Raw genomic sequence first — 18177 nt, forward strand, 5'->3', positions numbered from 1 at the left:
TTCGCAGAACGGGGAGAATGGGAGGGGCGGTAAGCTATCGATCACTAATTAATATCTCTTACAGATGTATGGTTACACAAGTAGTAACTTGTGCATCTGAAAGAGACACGTTAGTGATAGATTCCATACCTTACAATAGATACCCCAGCAATTCCAACCCCGGAGGTGGGTCTGCGAACAAGATTACACAAGAAAGTCAAGGAGAACAGAACGGCCAAAGAAGCAGTCTCTCCGGACTTCACTGTGAAGGCAGTAATGCTTGGTAAACGTGTGCAGCGAGGCCCACGTAGCTGCCTGACAAATGTCCAGCAAGGGAACGCTGCATCCCAAGGCAGTGGTGGCAGCCGTTGCCCTGGTGGAATGAGCACACAGCCCCACAGGAGGCTCCTTTTAAGCCGAGTAATAGGCTTTGATGCAGAGAACGACCCACCAAGAGATGGTCTGTTTGTGCACGGCCCGACCTTTTTTGGCAACTACGTAGCCAACAAAGAGCTGGTCATCCACCCGCAACTGCTGTGTGCACTTCAGATAAAATGAGAGTGCACGTTTTGGGTCCAGACGGTGGAGCCTCTCCTCCTCTTTCGAGGGATGCGGAGGCGGAAAGAAGGTGGAAAAAGTGATGGTCTGCCCGATGTGGAAGGGCGTAACAATCTTTGGCAAGAAAGAAGGATGGGTCCTTAAAACCACCTCGTCTAGATGAACAGAAAGGAAACGAGGTTTAGACGAAAGGGCCTGGAGCTCACTCACTCTTCTGGCAGAGGTGATAGCTACCAGGAAAGCCGTCTTTAGAGTAAGAAGAAGCAAAGGACAGTTATGAAGGGGCTCAAAGGGAGCACACATCAGATATGTCAAGATAAGATTTAAGTCCCATTGAGGCATTATGAATGGCACGGGAGGAAACGTGTGCGTAATGCCTTTCAGGAAACGGCTAACAATCGGGGACTTAAAAAGAGAAGGTTGATCAGGAAGCCGCTGAAAGGCAGAGATGGCAGAGAGATAACCCTTGATAGTGCTCAGAGCAGAGCCCTGCTGGGCCAAGGAAAGAAGGAACATAAGAACTTCGGAAAAAGGGGCTGAAAGAGGATCCACAGACTTATCTGTGCACCATGCCACAAACTTGTTCTAACTGCAGACGTATATCATTTTAGTGGAGGGCCGCCTGGCCGCCAGAATGACATCACAGACTTCGGGAGGAAGATCAAAAGCTGTCAACTGTCGGCGTTCAATCTCCACGCATGTATGTGGAGGCTGGACAGGTTCGGGTGGAGGACCGTCCCCTGTTGCTGCGACAGAAGATCCTCCCGAAGAGGCAGTCGGATCGGGGGATCGATCGCCATGTTGAGTAGCTCAGGATATCAGACTCTTCTTGCCCAGTCCGGAGCCACAAGAATGATTTGCGCCCAGTTGCGCCTGATCTTCTTCAGTACTCTGGGCAGAAGTGGTAAAGGCAGAAAGGTGTATAAGAGACCGCAACTCCACTCGTGACGAAAAGAATCTCCAAGCGAGTGCCGCCTTGGAAATTCCAACGCGCAGAATTGATGACATTGCGTGTTCTTTTCGGTGGTTAATAGATCTAACCAAGGCTCTCCCCACTGCAGAAAGAAACCTTTCACCACGTCCGAGTTCAGACGCCATTCGTGATCCATCAAGCACCTGCGGCTGAGTTTGTTCACCCTGGCGTTCAGAGAACCTGCCAGGTGTTGAACCACCAAGGTAATGCCGTGATGTTCCAGCCATGTCCAGAGGTGCAGAACCTCCTGACAAAGGGTCCAGGACCCCACCCCGCCTAGTTTGTTGCAATTCCACATGGCGGTGGTGTTGTCCGTGAACACCTGCACCACACTTTCCCGGACAGAGGGAAGGAATGCCTTCAGTGCCAGTAGGATCGCTCTGAGCTCCAAAAGATTGATGTGGAGCCGGGACTCCGCCGCAGACCAGAGGCCTCTGATCTCCGCCTCTCTCATGTGGCCTCCCCATCCGAGGAGGGACGCGTCCGTCACCACTGTGTGCTCCGGTTGGGAAAGGGAGAGGGATCTGCCATTGACCCAATCGCGATTCGTGAGCCACCACTGCAAGTGTCTGCAGTGCCCTCCGAGATCTGGACATGATCGGACAGGTCGCCCTGATGTGCCCACTGTAACTTCAGGTCCCACTGCAGAGCCCGTATATGCCATCTGACATGTTGCACCAGCAGGATGTAGGAGGCCATCAGGCCCAGGTGCCGGAGGGTCATCCTGACTGAAACCCGGGATAGAGACCGGAATCTTAGCCTGAATATCCAGGACTCGCTGCTCAGGCGGATAAACCCGAAACTGCATCGAATCCAGAACTGCTCCGATAAAAGGGAGCTTCTGAGAGGGACTCAGGTGCGACTTCGGCACATTGATGCAGATGCAGGAGGTCGGCTGAAGTCTGAAGGTGGGTGACGACTGACTGGGGCAAGCCCGCCTTCAACAACCAGTTGTCGAGGTAGAGGAAGACTGAAACCTCTGACCTGCACAGGTGAGCTGCAACCACCGCCATCACTTTCGTGAACACCCGAGGGGCACTGGTAAGGCCGAAGGGGAGCACTGCAAACTGATAATGCTTCTGGCCTACCGTGAACCGCTGGTAACGCCGGTGGGCCGGCTGGACGGGAATGTGAAAATATTCATCCTGTAAGTCCATCGCTACCATCCAGTCTCCAAGGTTGAGGGCAGTAAAGATCTTGAACTTGTTCCGGAAGAAGCGATTGACATCCCTGAGGTCCAAGATGGGTCGCAAGCCCCCTTAGTCCTTCTTGGGGACCAGAAAGTAGTGGGAATAACAACCACGTCCTACTTCCGGCCTTTGAACGCGTTCGATGGCCCCCTTGGCCAAGAGGGCCATAACTTCCTGCTGGTGAAGCGCAAAGTGATCCCCCGACAGGCGGTGGACCCGAGGTGGCATGGCGGGGGGGTGGGGGGTGGCGGCTAGACTCGAAGGGGAGGGAGTAGCCCCTCCGGACGAGTTGCAGCACCCACTTGTTGGAAGTGACAGAACGCCAATCGGGAAGATGATGACGAATTCTGCCACCCACCGGCGTGGGGTGCGACCTGAAGCTCAGACTAGGACAGTGTCAGCCTTATCACCAAACAGGCGAGTACTGTCAAAGGGCATGTTCATGAGCAAGCTCTGGACGTCCAGGGAGAATCCAGTGGACCTCAACCAGCACCACGGTTGTTGAAATTGCCCTACCGAGGGAGTCCGCGGTGTCTAAGCCACAACGAATGGCAAATCTAGCCGCGTCCTTACCCTAGCCACAGCATGAGACAGCACAGTCTGGACCTCCTCTGGGTACTGGGGCAACACCTCAGCCACGGAATCCCACACCGCGTGGGAATAGCGGCCCAGGAGGCATGCGGTGTTCACTGACCACAGCCCTAGGCTGGCTGAAGAGAACCGCAACTTGCCAAACTGCTCCAGTTTCTTAGAGTCCTTATCCGGTGGAACCATGGGAAAGGCACTCTGAGACGTGGAAGCTTGGATGACCAGACTCTCTGGTGTAGGATGAGTGGTCAGAAAAGCAGGGTCACCCGGCACTGGACGATGACGCCTGGCGACGTTCTTGTCCACAGGGGCCCCTGTGGTGGATCGTGACCAAGTCCCCAACAAGACTTGAGTGAGAGCATCAGTAAAGGGCAGCAGCGGCTCCAAAGAAGTGGACGCTGACTGAAGAACCTCAGTGAGGAGATTAGTCTTAAGGGTCACCGTGGGGAGATCGAGGTTAAGGACCTCAGCTGCCCGACGGAGCACCACCGTATACGAGGCACCTTCTTCCATAGTGGACGGGAGAGAGGCAAACCCCGGATCGGAGGAGACGTCAAGGCTGCCGGCCTCCTCCAAGCCGTCCACCCAGTCCTCCTTAGAATCACACTGGCGAGCAAGCGGGTCCTCAGACCCCTCCCAGTTATCCTCCACTGCCGGCGTAGTAGGCGCAGGCCTCGGCGGCGGGGCAGGAACCAAGTAAGGAAGAAATGGCGCCGGCCGGGGATGGGTCGGCGTCGGGTCCCAATTCGGATCCCAGGCGGGGACAAACCCCTCTGGGAACCGAGGCAGAGGTGGAACCAGCGGTATCCACTGCGGCGCTGTCGATGGAGCCGAGGGTGGCGCCAGTGCCGGAGCCGGCAGCATGGGACCTCTTGGTGCAGAGGCCGGAGCCAGCAGCGTAGGATCCTGCGGCACCGGGACTTGATCTGCCGGAGGAGTCGACGGACCAGCAGGATCCTGACACGGGACGGCGGGGCCCGAAGGTGCACCGATGGGAGCCCGAGGCCTAAACAGGCGGTCCATGGCAGCAAGGAATTCTTGCATTTGTGCAGGAGTTGCTGACGGACCCGGGTAAGGCGGGCGGGCCGCGGGACTCCCAGACTCCAAAGGGGCGCAGCTGCAGGGGCGCAGCCGCAGGGGCGGAGCCCCTGTTCCCCTCGTCCGCATCCAAGGATCGACAGGGGCCGTCGGAGAGCGAAAACGCTTCTTCGATTTCTTTTTGTGTCGTCTCTTACCCGAATCCGAGGGAGAGTGGTGATGACGGCTCCGCGAGCGGTCACGGAAACGACCCCTGGACCGCGAACGGTACGGGGAGGAGTGCCAAACTTCGAGCAACTTCAGGTGTCGCTCCCTCAGGGCCTTCGGGCCATAGGCCTAGAGTCCAAACAGGACCGGAAGTCATGGTCCCACTCCAGGCAGTAGAGACAGACGTCATGAGGGTCTGCCACCGACATATTGCGACGGCAGGTCCCGCAGGACTTAAAACCAGGCATCCCTACTAGCACCAGAGAGAACCAACACGAGACAAAAAGTCTCAAAAAGATAGTCAAAAAATGACAGCGGTACGTGCTCTATCCGGATCTGCGCTTACTGGCACGGAAAAAGAAAGAACTGACGCCAGCGTGCATGGGTGGCGCCTAAGTAGTCTCCATGACGTCATCTCTGAGCATAAGACGCCCGCGACGGACACGGACCCGCACAACGCCACCTACTGACGTGCAGGGGTACTGCTAAGCAAAACTTTCTGGATCCAGTCTGATGCCTGGGGATATTCTAAGGTAAGGATTCTATCACTAACGTGTCTCTTTCAGATAGTGTATATGTTATATGACTTCAGAGCCAGGGCAGGGAATGTATGTGTATCCTGACCTCTTAGCGATCACATTGTATGTGTCCAGACCTAGGGGCTTGTGCGGGCAAGATGTCTGCCTTGACCAGAGGATAGAACGGGGAACGTATGAAGGCCCTGACCAAAGGCTAGCGCAAGCAGTGTGTGTGTAGCTGGGTCTAGCTCAAGGAAAGTACATGACCATGGGGCTAGCACAGGTAATGTCTAGTATACTCTGGGCTAGAGCAAAGGATGTATTTATGTCCTGATCGTGGCACTAGTGCAGGGAATGTATATGTCCTGGCATCAGGGCTATCAGGGAATGTATAGGCGCTGACATCAGGGCAAAGGCATGGCATATTTGTGTGTCCTGACCTAGGCACTAATGGAAGGAATATTTGTGTGTCTTGGCCCCAGGTTAGAGCAGGGAATGTATATGTGCCCTTTCACAGGCCTAGGGATGGGAAACTTTCAGTGTGTCGCCTCAGCTGAGTCCTCTGGAGTCTGCCTAAAGCCCCAGCTGAGTCCTCTGGAGTCTGCCTAAAGCCCCAGCTGAGTCCTCTGGAGTCTGTCTAAAGCCCCAGCTGAGTCCTCTGGAGTCTGTCTAAAGCCCCAGCTGAGTCCTCTGGAGTCTGTCTAAAGCCCCAGCTGAGTCCTCTGGAGTTTGCCTAAAGTCCCAGCTGAGTCCAGTAAACTCTTCTGCTTGCAGTTGGCACAGGGAGCCCTCATGTGTCGTCTGTTCGTGGCTTGGATAGTCTTTCAAGCGGGGAATGTTTTCTGCTTTGGAAGTCTGGTGTTCAGCAGGGTTGTGTGGTGATATGTTCATGTTTGTTTAAATGGTGTTCGGTCGGCAACATATATCATAACGCATTGGGTTGATCTTTAGCTGATGTGGGGCTCACAGGGCCATATTTTGAGATTGTGTTTTGGATGCTGCAGGGCGTCGACCTGGTGCTATGTAGGTTGGTGCTTAGATGTATGAGGTTGGTGCTTAGATGTATGGGGTCGGTGCTATGGAGTGGTGCTTAGATGTATGGGGTCGGTGCTATTGGGTCGGTGCTTAGATGTATGGGGTCGGTGCTTAGATGTATGGGGTCGGTGCTTAGATGTAAGGGGTGGTGCTTAGATGTATGGGGTCAGTGCTTAGATGTATGGAGGTGGTTCTTAGATGTATGGAGGTGGTGCTTAGATGTATGGAGGTGGTGCTTAGATGTATGGAGGTGGTGCTTAGATGTATGGAGTTGGTGCTTAGATGTAAGGGGTGGTGCTTGGATGTATGGAGGTGGTGCTTAGATGTATGGAGGCGGTGCTTAGATGTATGGGGTTGGTGCTTAGATGTATGGGGTTGGTGTGTAGATGTAAGGGGTGGTGCTTAGATGTATGGAGGTGGTGCTTAGATGTATGGGGTGGTGCTTAGATGTATGGGGTCGATGCTTAGCTGTATGGGGTTGGTGCTTAGATGTAAGGGGTGGTGCTTAGAAGTATGGAGGTGGTGCTTAGATGTATGGGGGTGGTGCTTAGATGTATGGGGTTGGTGCTTAGATGTATGGGGTCGGTGCTTAGATGTAAGGGGTGGTGCTTAGATGTATGGAGGTGGTGCTTAGATGTATGGGGTGGTGCTTAGATGTATGGAGGTGGTGCTTAGATGTATGGGGGTGGTGCTTAGATGTATGGAGTTGGTGCTTAGATGTAAGGGGTGGTGCTTTGATGTATGGAGGTGGTGCTTAGATGTATGGGGTTGGAGCTTAGATGTATGAGGTCGGTGCTTAGCTGTATGGGGTTTGGGTCTTAGATGTATGGGGTTGGTGCTTAGATGTAAGGGGTGGTGCTTAGATGCAATGAGGTGGTGCTTAGATGTATAGGGTTGGTGCTTAGATGTATGGGGTTGGTGCTTAGATGTATGGGGTCGGTGCTTAGATGTGTGGGGTTGGTGCTTAGCTGTATGGAGTTGCACTTAGATGTATGGGGTTGGTGCTTAAATGTATGGGGTTGGTGCTTAGATGTATGAGTTGGTGCTTAGATGTATGGGGTTGGTGCTTAGATGTATGGGGTTGGTGCTTAGATGTATGAGGTTGGTGCTTAGATGTAAGGGGTGGTGCTTAGATGTATGGGGTCGGTGCTTAGATGTAAGGGGTCAGTGCTTAGATGTATGGGGTGGTGCTTAGATGTATGGGGTCGTTGCTATGGGGTCGTTGTTTAGATGTAAGGGTTCGGTGCTTAGATGTATGAGGGTGGTGCTTAGATGTATGGGGTCAGTGCTTAGTTGTATGGGGTCAGTGCTTAGCTGTATGGGGTTGGTGCTTAGATGTATGGGGTTGGTGCTTAGATGTATGGGGTTGGTGCTATGGGTCGGTGCTTAGATGTATGGGGTCGGTGCTTAGATGTATGGGGTCGGTGATTAGATGTATGGGGTTGGTGCTTAGATATAAGGGGTCGGTGCTTAGATGTATGGGGTCGTGCTTAGATGTATGGGGTCAGTGCTATGGGGTCAGTGCTTAGATGTATGGGGTTACTACTATGGGGTCAGTGCTTAGATGTATGGGGGTGGTGCTTAGATGTATGGGGTTGGTGCTTAGATGTAAGGGGTCAGTGCTTAGATGTATGGAGTGGTGCTATGGGGTCAGTGCTTAGATGTATGGGGTCGGTGCTATGGGGTTAGTGCTTAGATGTATGGGGTCGGTGCTTAGATGTATGGGGTTGGTGCTATGGGTCGGTGCTTAGATGTACGGGGTTGGTGCTTAGATGTATGGGTCGGTGCTTAGATGTAAAGGGTGGTGCTTAGATGTATGGAGGTGGTGCTTAGATGTATGGGTCGGTGCTTGGATGTATGGGTCGGTGCTTAGATGTAAGGGGTGGTGCTTAGATGTATGGAGGTGGTGCTTAGATGTATGGGGTTGATGCTTAGATGTATGGGGTCGGTGCTTAGTCGGTGCTTAGCTGTATGGGGTTGGTGCTTAGATGTAAGGGGTGGTGCTTAGATGTATGGGGTTGGTGTTTAGATGTATGGGTTGGTGCTTAGATGTATGAGGGTGGTGTAGTGCTCAGTAGTAGCTGTTTGTTTAGAAGGTGGGGTGAGAAGTGTGCTGAGCTGCGATGTGTGGTTTTTTTTAAACAGTGGCTCTTAACCTGGGATCCGGCGACCTCTGGGATCCATGACACCTACTTGGGGAGTCCAAGACTGTTTAAATAATGAATATTAGTAGAATATTATAGTATATGAATAGAAAAAAAGATAAAAGTCAAATTGAAAATGTTTAAAGGTTCTATAAATGTGAAGGGATTTGAGATTAAAAGCGAATAGTTCGGTTGGTCTCCTTAGCTTGATTCGTGTTAGCAGCTCAAGTTCGGCTGCATGGACAACTGGTGACCTCAATTAAAGAACCGGTATACATCAACAAAAAAAGAGCATACATTAGGATGAAAAAAAGACAAGGAAATAAATCCAAATCTTTGAAGACTACAACCTTCCCATTACAATGTTGATTATAATTTACCTATTGTGTGTTGAACAAAATATTGTACAGTTTATGCATTTGTTTAATGTATAGTTATTTCTGTAGTTGTGTATTGTTTTAAGGTTCAATCATAGAAATTACTCAGGACGGGTTCCCTGTGTCCATTAGTCATTCACTGGGGTCCCCAGAAGGCAAAAGGTTAAGTCCCACAGGTTTAGCATGTTTAGATGTGTTGTGGTTAGTGCTTAGATGTGTTGTGGTTAGTGCTTAGAGTTGTTGTGGTTTGTGCTTAGATGTGTTGTGGTTAGTGATTAGAGGTGTGGTTAGTGCTTAGAGGTGTGGTTAGTGCTTAGAGGTGTTGTGGTTAGTGCTTAGAGTTGTTGTGGTTTGTGCTTAGATGTGTTGTGGTTAGTGCTTAGAGGTGTGGTTAGTGCTTAGAGGTGTGGTTAGTGCTTAGATGTGTTGTGGTTAGTGCTTAGATGTGTTGTGGTTAGTGCTTAGAGTTGTTGTGGTTAGTGCTTAGATGTGTTGTGGTTAGTGATTAGAGGTGTGGTTAGTGATTAGAGGTGTGGTTAGTGCTTAGAGGTGTTGTGGTTAGTGCTTAGAGTTGCTGTGGTTTGTGCTTAGATGTGTTGTGGTTAGTGCTTAGAGGTGTGGTTAGTGCTTAGAGGTGTGGTTAGTGCTTAGAGGTGTTGTGGTTAGTGCTTAGAGTTGTTGTGGTTAGTGCTTAGATGTGTTGTGGTTAGTGCTTAGAGGTGTGGTTAGTGCTTAGAGGTGTGGTTAGTGCTTAGATGTGTTGTGGTTAGTGCTTAGATGTGTTGTGGTTAGTGCTTAGAGGTGTGGTTAGTGCTTAGAGGTGTGGTTAGTGCTTAGAGGTGTTGTGGTTAGTGCTTAGAGGTGTTGTGGTTAGTGCTTAGAGTTGTTGTGGTTAGTGCTTAGATGTGTTGTGGTTAGTGCTTAGAGGTGTCGTTAGTGCTTAGAGGTGTGGTTAGTGCTTAGAGGTGTTGTGGTTAGTGCTTAGAGCTGTTGTGGTAAGTGCTTAGAGGTGTTGCGGTTAGTGCTTAAAGGTGTTGTGGTAAGTGCTTAGAGGTGTGGTTAGTGCTTAGATGTGTTGTGGTTAGTGCTTAGATGTGTTGTGGTTAGTGCTTAGAGGTGTTGTGGTTAGTGCTTAGATGTGTTGTGGTAAGTGCTTAGAGGTGTGGTTAGTGCTTAGAGGTGTTGTGGTTAGTGCTTAAAGGTGTTGTGGTAAGTGCTTAGAGGTGTTGTTGTTAGTGCTTAGATGTGTTGTGGTTAGTGCTTAAAGGTGTTGTGGTAAGTGCTTAGATGTGTGGTTAGTGCTTAGATGTGTGGTTAGTGCTTAGAGGTGTTGTGGTTAGTGCTTAAAGGTGTTGTGGTTAGTACTTAGAGGTGTTGTGGTAAGTACTTAGAGGTGTTGTGGTTAGTACTTAGAGGTGCTGTTGTTAGGGCTTAGAGGTGTTGTGGTTAGTGCTTAGAGGTGTGGTTAGTGCTTAAGGATGTTGTGGTTAGTGCTTAGAGGTGTTGTGGTTAGTGCTTAGATGTGTTGTGGTAAGTGCTTAGAGGTGTGGTTAGTGCTTAGAGGTGTTGTGGTTAGTGCTTAAAGGTGTTGTGGTAAGTGCTTAGAGGTGTTGTTGTTAGTGCTTAGATGTGTTGTGGTTAGTGCTTAAAGGTGTTGTGGTAAGTGCTTAGATGTGTGGTTAGTGCTTAGAGGTGTTGTGGTTAGTGCTTAGAGGTGTTGTGGTTAGTGCTTAAAGGTGTTGTGGTTAGTACTTAGAGGTGTTGTGGTTAGTACTTAGAGGTGTTGTGGTTAGTACTTAGAGGTGCTGTTGTTAGTGCTTAGAGGTGTTGTGGTTAGTGCTTAGAGGTGTGGTTAGTGCTTAAGGATGTTGTGGTAAGTGCTTAGAGGTGTGGTTAGTGCTTAGATGTGTTGTGGTTAGTGCTTAGATTTGTTGTGGTTAGTGCTTAGAGGTGTTGTGGTTAGTGCTTAGAGTTGTTGTGGTTAGTGCTTAGATTTGTTGTGGTTAGTGCTTAGAGGTGTTGTGGTTAGTGCTTAGATGTGTTGTGGTTAGTGCTTAGATTTGTTGTGGTTAGTGCTTAGAGGTGTTGTGGTTAGTGCTTAGATTTGTTGTGGTTAGTGCTTAGAGGTGTTGTGGTTAGTGCTTAGAGGTGTGGTTAGTGCTTAGAGGTGTTGTGGTTAGTGCTTAGATGTGTTGTGGTTAGTGCTTAGATTTGTTGTGGTTAGTGCTTAGAGGTGTTGTGGTTAGTGCTTAGATTTGTTGTGGTTAGTGCTTAGAGGTGTTGTGGTTAGTGCTTAGAGGTGTGGTTAGTGCTTAGAGGTGTTGTGGTTAGTGCTTAGATGTGTTGTGGTTAGTGCTTAGATTTGTTGTGGTTAGTGCTTAGAGGTGTTGTGGTTAGTGCTTAGAGTTGTTGTGGTTAGTGCTTAGAGTTGTTGTGGTTAGTGCTTAGAGGTGTTGTGGTTAGTGCTTAGAGTTGTTGTGGTTAGTGCTTAGAGTTGTTGTGGTTAGTGCTTAGATGTGTTGTGGTTAGTGCTTAGATGTGTTGTGGTTAGTGCTTAGAGTTGTTGTGGTTAGTGCTTAGAGGTGTTGTCGTTAGTGCTTAGAGGTGTGGTTAGTGCTTAGAGGTGTTGTGGTTAGTGCTTAGATGTGTTGTGGTTAGTGCTTAGATTTGTTGTGGTTAGTGCTTAGAGGTGTTGTGGTTAGTGCTTAGAGTTGTTGTGGTTAGTGCTTAGAGTTGTTGTGGTTAGTGCTTAGAGGTGTTGTGGTTAGTGCTTAGATGTGTTGTGGTTAGTGCTTAGATTTGTTGTGGTTAGTGCTTAGAGGTGTTGTGGTTAGTGCTTAGAGTTGTTGTGGTTAGTGCTTAGAGTTGTTGTGGTTAGTGCTTAGAGGTGTTGTGGTTAGTGCTTAGAGTTGTTGTGGTTAGTGCTTAGATGTGTTGTGGTTAGTGCTTAGAGTTGTTGTGGTTAGTGCTTAGAGGTGTTGTGGTTAGTGCTTAGAGGTGTGGTTAGTGCTTAGATGTGTTGTGGTTAGTGCTTAGATGTGTTGTGGTTAGTGCTTAGATTTGTTGTGGTTAGTGCTTAGAGGTGTTGTGGTTAGTGCTTAGAGTTGTTGTGGTTAGTGCTTAGAGTTGTTGTGGTTAGTGCTTAGAGGTGTTGTGGTTAGTGCTTAGAGTTGTTGTGGTTAGTGCTTAGATGTGTTGTGGTTAGTGCTTAGATGTGTTGTGGTTAGTGCTTAGAGTTGTTGTGGTTAGTGCTTAGAGGTGTTGTGGTTAGTGCTTAGAGTTGTTGTGGTTAGTGCTTAGAGGTGTTGTGGTTAGTGCTTAGATGATGTGGGTTGGCAGGATGCTGTGGTGATGCTTTGGGGTTGTGTTTAAATGGTGTGGGATAGTGAGAATGAGTGTGAGAGAGAAGGATGGTGAGAATGACGACGCCCATACGCGTGAAGCGTTCCGCCCCGCTCCGGCCTGCAGAGAGATCCCCTGAGAACTGAAGACGCCTCGCTCCCTGAACGCCGGCGCTCCGGGTCGTCTGCCCCCCCCCTCCGCAGTCCCGCTCGTTCGCCTCACACCTCGAGCCGAGCCGGACCGGCTGTGAGAACCGCAGACCTCATCCAGGGCCGCCTTCACCTGGGGCCGCATCTGTCCGCCACGGACTCCCGCCTTTCGGGTACAGTGCGACTCGGACCTTGAGATATCCTTGTCTAAGGGTCTAAGGGTCTAAGGGTCTAAGGGTACGGGGCACGTCGTGCGAAGCGCACAGGACCCCAATCAAGCATTCTGAAGGAACATCCACGAACTCTTGTTATTCCAAAGCACTGTGGCCTCAATTTAACATCGCTACGGTGGTCTTGTCTTAAATCTGCAGAAGACATATATTTTTACATAAAACCTACATATTTTTCTACATAACTACGCCTGGGGTCCATTTGTGATGGGTCATTTTTGTTACTGTATGTGGTCATAAATGCTTAACTAAGCTAACGCCCTGAGGATTAGCCTTGTCTGCTCGCGCCAGGCCACCGAAAGGGTGAGCAGGGGTTATTCTTAAGGAGTGAGTCCCTTGCCCTGACTGGAGGAAAGGGTCCCTGTTTGTCACAAGTGCATACCTGTGCCAACCAGAGACCCCCAAATCTAACACAGCGGGTTATGAGTGAGAAGACATTTGGCTTCTGTTCATGTGATTGGTGTGTTGCAGTGTCAGGGGTCTGGGTGGAGATACATGTTATGTGCGTCCAGAAGTCGGTGGGGTGTGTATTTTATGTGTTGGTGTAAGTGGGAGGGGATGTATGCCACATGTTTCAGGGCTGTTGGACTGTATGTTGTGTCTCCAGGAGTGGGCGGGAGAGTGGTACATTGTTTGTGTTAGGAGTGTGGAATGCTTTCTATGTTAGTTGTTCCAGGTGGGGGCGGCTCGTATGCTGGGTGTGCCATGGGGTGGATGGCATGCTTTGAGCGGCCCCATAGGTGGCCGGTATGGGCGGTGCCTCTGCCTGGGGAGTGTCCACTCGAGCACAAGGCAAAATCGAGCCCCCCCCCCAAATACTTCATGAAAGGACTCACCTTCTCCCCCACAACTCCGGGTTCACCCACAGGCCCAACGAATCCCATCAGCCCCTGCAGGATAGAAAACAGCACTTCACCAGAGGTAGAACAGCACTTCACCAGAGGTAGAACAGCACTTCACCAGAGGTAGAACAGCACTTCACCAGAGGTAGAACAGCACTTCACCAGAGGTACAACAGCACTTCACCAGAGGTAGAACAACACTTCACCAGAGGTACAAAAGCACTTCACCAGAGGTACAAAAGCACTTCACCAGAGGTAGAACAACACTTCACCAGAGGTACAAAAGCACTTCACCAGAGGTAGAACAACACTTCACCAGAGGTACAACAGCACTTCACCAGAGCTACAACAGCACTTCACCAGAGGTACAATAGCACGTCACCAGAGGTAGAACAGCACTTCACCAGAGGTAGAACAGCACTTCACCAGAGGTACAATAGCACGTCACCAGAGGTAGAACAGCACTTCACCAGAGGTACAACAGCACTTCAGCAGAAGTAGAACAGCACTTCACCAGAGGTAGAACAACACTTCACCAGAGGTACAACAGCACTTCACCAGAGGTACAACAGCACTTCACCAGAGGTACAACAACACTTCACCAGAGGTACAACAGCACTTCACCAGAGGTAGAACAGCACTTCAGCAGAGGTAGAACAGAACTTCACCAGAGGTACAACAACACTTCACCAGAGGTACACCAGCACTTCACCAGAGGTAGAACAGAACTTCACCAGAGGTACAACAGCACGTCACCAGAGGTAGAACAGCACTTCACCAGAGGTAGAACAGCACCTCACCAGAGGTACAACAGCACTTCACCAGAGGTAGAACAGCACCTCACCAGAGGTACAACAGCACTTCACCAGAGGTACAACAGCACTTCACCAGAGGTACAACAGCACTTCACCAGAGGTAGAACAACACTTCACCAGAGGTACAACAGCACTTCACCAGAGGTAGAACAGCACTTCACCAGAGGTAGAACAACACTTCACCAGAGGTACCACAGCACTTCACCAGAGGTAGAACAGCCCTTCACCAGAGGTACAGCAGCACATGAAAAACACCCTGAAGAGGGACCAATGAGAAGGTACTTACCGTTGTTAATGCTCTTTCCGGTGGATTCTCAGACTCCCTGCAGGTTTCCCTCCTTTAGAACATACCTGACCACACTGGATGTGGAACACATGGCAACAGCTCTGTCCCGCTGGCATTCGACGCTCTCTCTGGACCAGCCGATGTGTGACCTCATTACAGCCATATAGCGCCACTCCAGTGCTGATAATTGTGCAGTTTTTTGGTAATAAATCTTTATTACCACTTGAGATTTTTTTGTAATTTCTTGACCATTTGTCATTAATCATGTTCTAGTGTATGCGATCGGCAATACACTACCCTTACGGGGACCCTTCCCTATACATGTATCACATAGCACCCAGGTCCCCGTGACTATATGGGTAAAACCCCCCCCTTTTTGTAACACTCCAGTGCCCCGGCGTCCGTAACAAAAGTCACGCATTAATCTAGCGTGGGATCTTGTTATGAGGATGTATGAGACCACTCAAGAGAGGGGACGCAAGCCGGTCAGTAAGGATTCGACACGTAGACAGAGTACTTACCAGGAATATCTTTAATGAAGGTAAGTAACTTAGGGGCATATTAACAACGGCCAGCGATAAATATCGCTGGCCGTGCTTTGCGATAATTATATTATCGCAGTCTATCTCTGGTATTTATCGCCCTAGTAGCGCGTAATTAGCAACGCGTTACTCCAGGGCGATAAAAATTCCGGAGATAGCGAGGTTATCGCCCTTTTGCAAGGAACATCGCGGGTTTTCCAGCAATGTTCCCTGCAAAAGGGCAATAATCTTGCTGATACGACCCTCGGGGTCGTATTAGCATAATCCACCCGCTATGTTGGGGATCGCTAAATCAGGATTTTAGCAGATGTTAGATTATGGTGAAAATGGCCTTTTTCGCCAGAATCTAATGTGTGCAAAATCAAGTGGGCTGCCTTGTAAATATCGCGATGTAAACATCAGTGATATTTGCAAGGTAGTCCATCCGGGGTACACCCAGTGACGCCCACTTTGCATCTCATTAGTGATGCAAAGGGAGGCGTTTGGGAAAAAGGGTGGTAAAATGTGATTATGCGTGTTAGCACCCTCTTGTAAATAGGGCGCTGGTTTTATCTCTGCTTTTTTTGGCTTTGAAAGCCAAGAAAGCGGAGACAAAGCCCTTGTAAATATGCCCAAAGACTTCTGATCGGAGCTGCTGCAGATTCCTCACCTTCTGAATAAGTCCCACCGCAGCCCCCCTCTGAGGAGACGCAGCGCTGGGTGTGCGAAGGGGCCATTCCTACAGACCCCCAAGTCTGAATAATAATGCTGGTCATATAATGTGGCCGGAGACCCTCCTGCCACACGGCATCTCTTCCAGGATTGGCAAACCTCTGGATGAGGCTGAAGACGTTGCTGTCGCCCTCGCGGACTGGCCCCAGTACCTTTCAGTGTTTCTTTTTGGCTGAGGGATCGCAGATCTTAATACAATGTACAGTCCACTTGGACAGAGTCCACTCTGCACCGCGCTCCTCCTTCTGGCTCTTGAACATCTCACGAAGAGCTGATCGATCAGAATCCCTACGCCGGTCTGTGGAGTAGCGGCGGCGGCGGCCACCGGACAAGGGCTCCAGCAAAGAGGCCTCTATTCCTGCTGGGATGAGGCGGAGGGTAGAACGTAGGTCAACCAATCAATCAATCAACCAACCAATCAATCAATCAACCAACCAATCAATCAATCAGGGATTTGTAAGGGCGCTACTCCCCCGTGAGGGTCTCAAGGCGCTAAAGGGGGGGGGGGTACCGTAAAGTAATGAACTGTCCAGCACGGGGAGAAATGACAACTCTGCTCTCAGGAGGACCTTGTCAGGGAAGGAGGCTGTGAGTGGGAGTTGGACACAGGAGTTAGTCGCTCGTCCACGTGCCAGGCCAATGGGAAGGGTCCAAGGAGACGGTTCGATGCCAGGAGGCACCCCTGGCAGCTGATCATGGGCTCAGACAGAGCTCCTCTCAGAAACCTTAGGACAGAGAAGAGGGATTCGTGTCAGAAACCTGACAGCATCAGAGACTGCAAGAGAGGAGGCTGATCTTCCAAACAGAGGCGACCAGGCAGGGCTCATCCCCAGAAGGTAACGAGAGCACCGAGCAAGCAGGAGAGATGCTTCTTCAGAGGGTCAGGACTCCTTCGTCCACCAAGAAACAACACAGGTTCAGCACCCAGCACAAGGTGGATCTGAAGAGGGGCAGCATGCTGCTAGGATGATCCACCGGCTCTGGTGCCAGGTGGAAGGAGCACCGCTTCCCGCTCTCAGACTCCGGGCGCCAAGACGGAGGCTCTGGAGGCCGGACTAGGAACCCGGAGCAGCCCTGGCAAACGTTGGGCCGGACTAGGAACCCGGAGCAGTCCTGGCAAATGTTGGGCCGGACTGGGAACCCGGACCAGCCCTGGCAAAGGTTGGGCCGGACTGGGAACCCGGAGCAGTCCTGGCAAACGTTGGGCCGGACTGGGAACCAGGAGCAGTCTTGGCAAACGTTGGGCCGGACTAGGAACCCAGAGCAACCCTGGCAAACATTGGGCTGGACTGGGAACCCGGAGCAGCCCTGGCAAACGTTGGGCCGGACTGGGAACCCGGAGCAGCCCTGGCAAACGTTGGGCCGGACTGGGAACCCAGAGCAGCCCTGGCAAACGTTGGGCCGGACTTGGAACCCGGAGCAGCCCAAGCAAACGGTGGGCCGGACTGGGAACCCGGAGCAGCCCTGGCAAACATTGGGCTGGACTGGGAACCCAGAGCAGCCCTGGCCAACGTTGGGCCGGACTGGGAACTCGGCGTATCCTTGGCAAACGGAGGGCCGGACTGGGAACCCGGAGCAGCCCTGGCAAACGTTGGGCCGGACTGGGAACCCGGAGCCGCCCTGGCAAACGGTGGGCTGGACTGGGAATCCAGAGCAGCCCTGGCAAACGTTGGGCCAGACTGGGAACCGGGAGCAGCCCTGTCAAACGTTGGGCTGGACTGGGAACCCGGAGCAGCCCTGGCAAACGTTGGGCCGGACTGGGAATCCGGAGCAGCCCTGGCAAACGTTGGGCCGGCCTGGGAACCCAGAGCAGCCCTGTAACAGAAACTGGAGGTCAGGGACTACACTTTCTTGTGAGTGGCAATCCGGCTCCCAGGAGAGGTGCCCAGAGGGTAAAGAGAAGTTCACCACCTCTGGATGCAGACAACACTTGTGGTCAACAAGATAACGCCAGCTTGGGCTCAATCGCTTTGCATCTGGCTGGTAACCAACCATCTGTCTGGTTTCTTGAATTCGAGGACCAGTGGCCCAAGACCACAATCTCCGAACGTCCCGACAGAGCAGACAAGAGCCCACACCGCCCGCTGGTTCCCATCTCACAACACCATTGTAATGTCTGTAAGAATCGGGTCAGACTGTCCATGAATGGAGGACTGGGAAGCCTTCAGTGCCAAGCATATCCCCTACAGTTGAAGCTGACTGATGAGAAAACCCTTCTCCCCGAAGACCAAAGCCTTCTGTTCTCCACACCCTCCAGATCAGCACCCACTCTCGAGTGGAGGCGTCCGTCGCCTCTGTGGCCACTGCTGGCCGAGGGCAGAAGGGTTCCCATCGCCCAGATTCTCCTCCGCTGACGACGTGTCGCAGTTTCAGAGTGCTCATGATGGTGATGCCAGTGTGCCCGAGTGACTGGAGGATGCAAGCAGCCAGCAAATCTGGCAGGTGATGGACCTTCAGGGCTGGAAGAACAATTTCAGGAAACTTTGGAATCATGTCCCGTCTGCCCAGAAGACTCTGAGAATTGGGAGATTCAGAGTTCTAGTGTCCAGCACCACCCCCATGAACAGAAGAGGCTGTGAGGACTCAAGGTGTGACTTGGGCATGTTGACGGAAACCCCAAACTCAAACATGAGGGATGATGTGGCATTCATGT

General features: G+C 51.1%; 1 protein-coding gene across 1 annotated transcript in view; it reads right to left on the reverse strand.

Annotated features, from left to right (window-relative positions):
- The window catches only part of COL27A1 (collagen type XXVII alpha 1 chain), a 1232768-nt gene that overhangs the window by 411201 nt on the left and 803390 nt on the right, over positions 1 to 18177 (reverse strand). The window contains exon 25 of the mRNA XM_078646681.1: positions 13165 to 13218. Coding sequence (XP_078502807.1) covers positions 13165 to 13218 — 54 coding nt within the window. The remainder of the gene's footprint in view (positions 1 to 13164; positions 13219 to 18177) is intronic.

This window comes from Lissotriton helveticus, chromosome 5_2 (genome assembly GCF_964261635.1).
Source record: "Lissotriton helveticus chromosome 5_2, aLisHel1.1, whole genome shotgun sequence".
NCBI classification, from domain to species: Eukaryota; Metazoa; Chordata; class Amphibia; order Caudata; family Salamandridae; genus Lissotriton; species Lissotriton helveticus.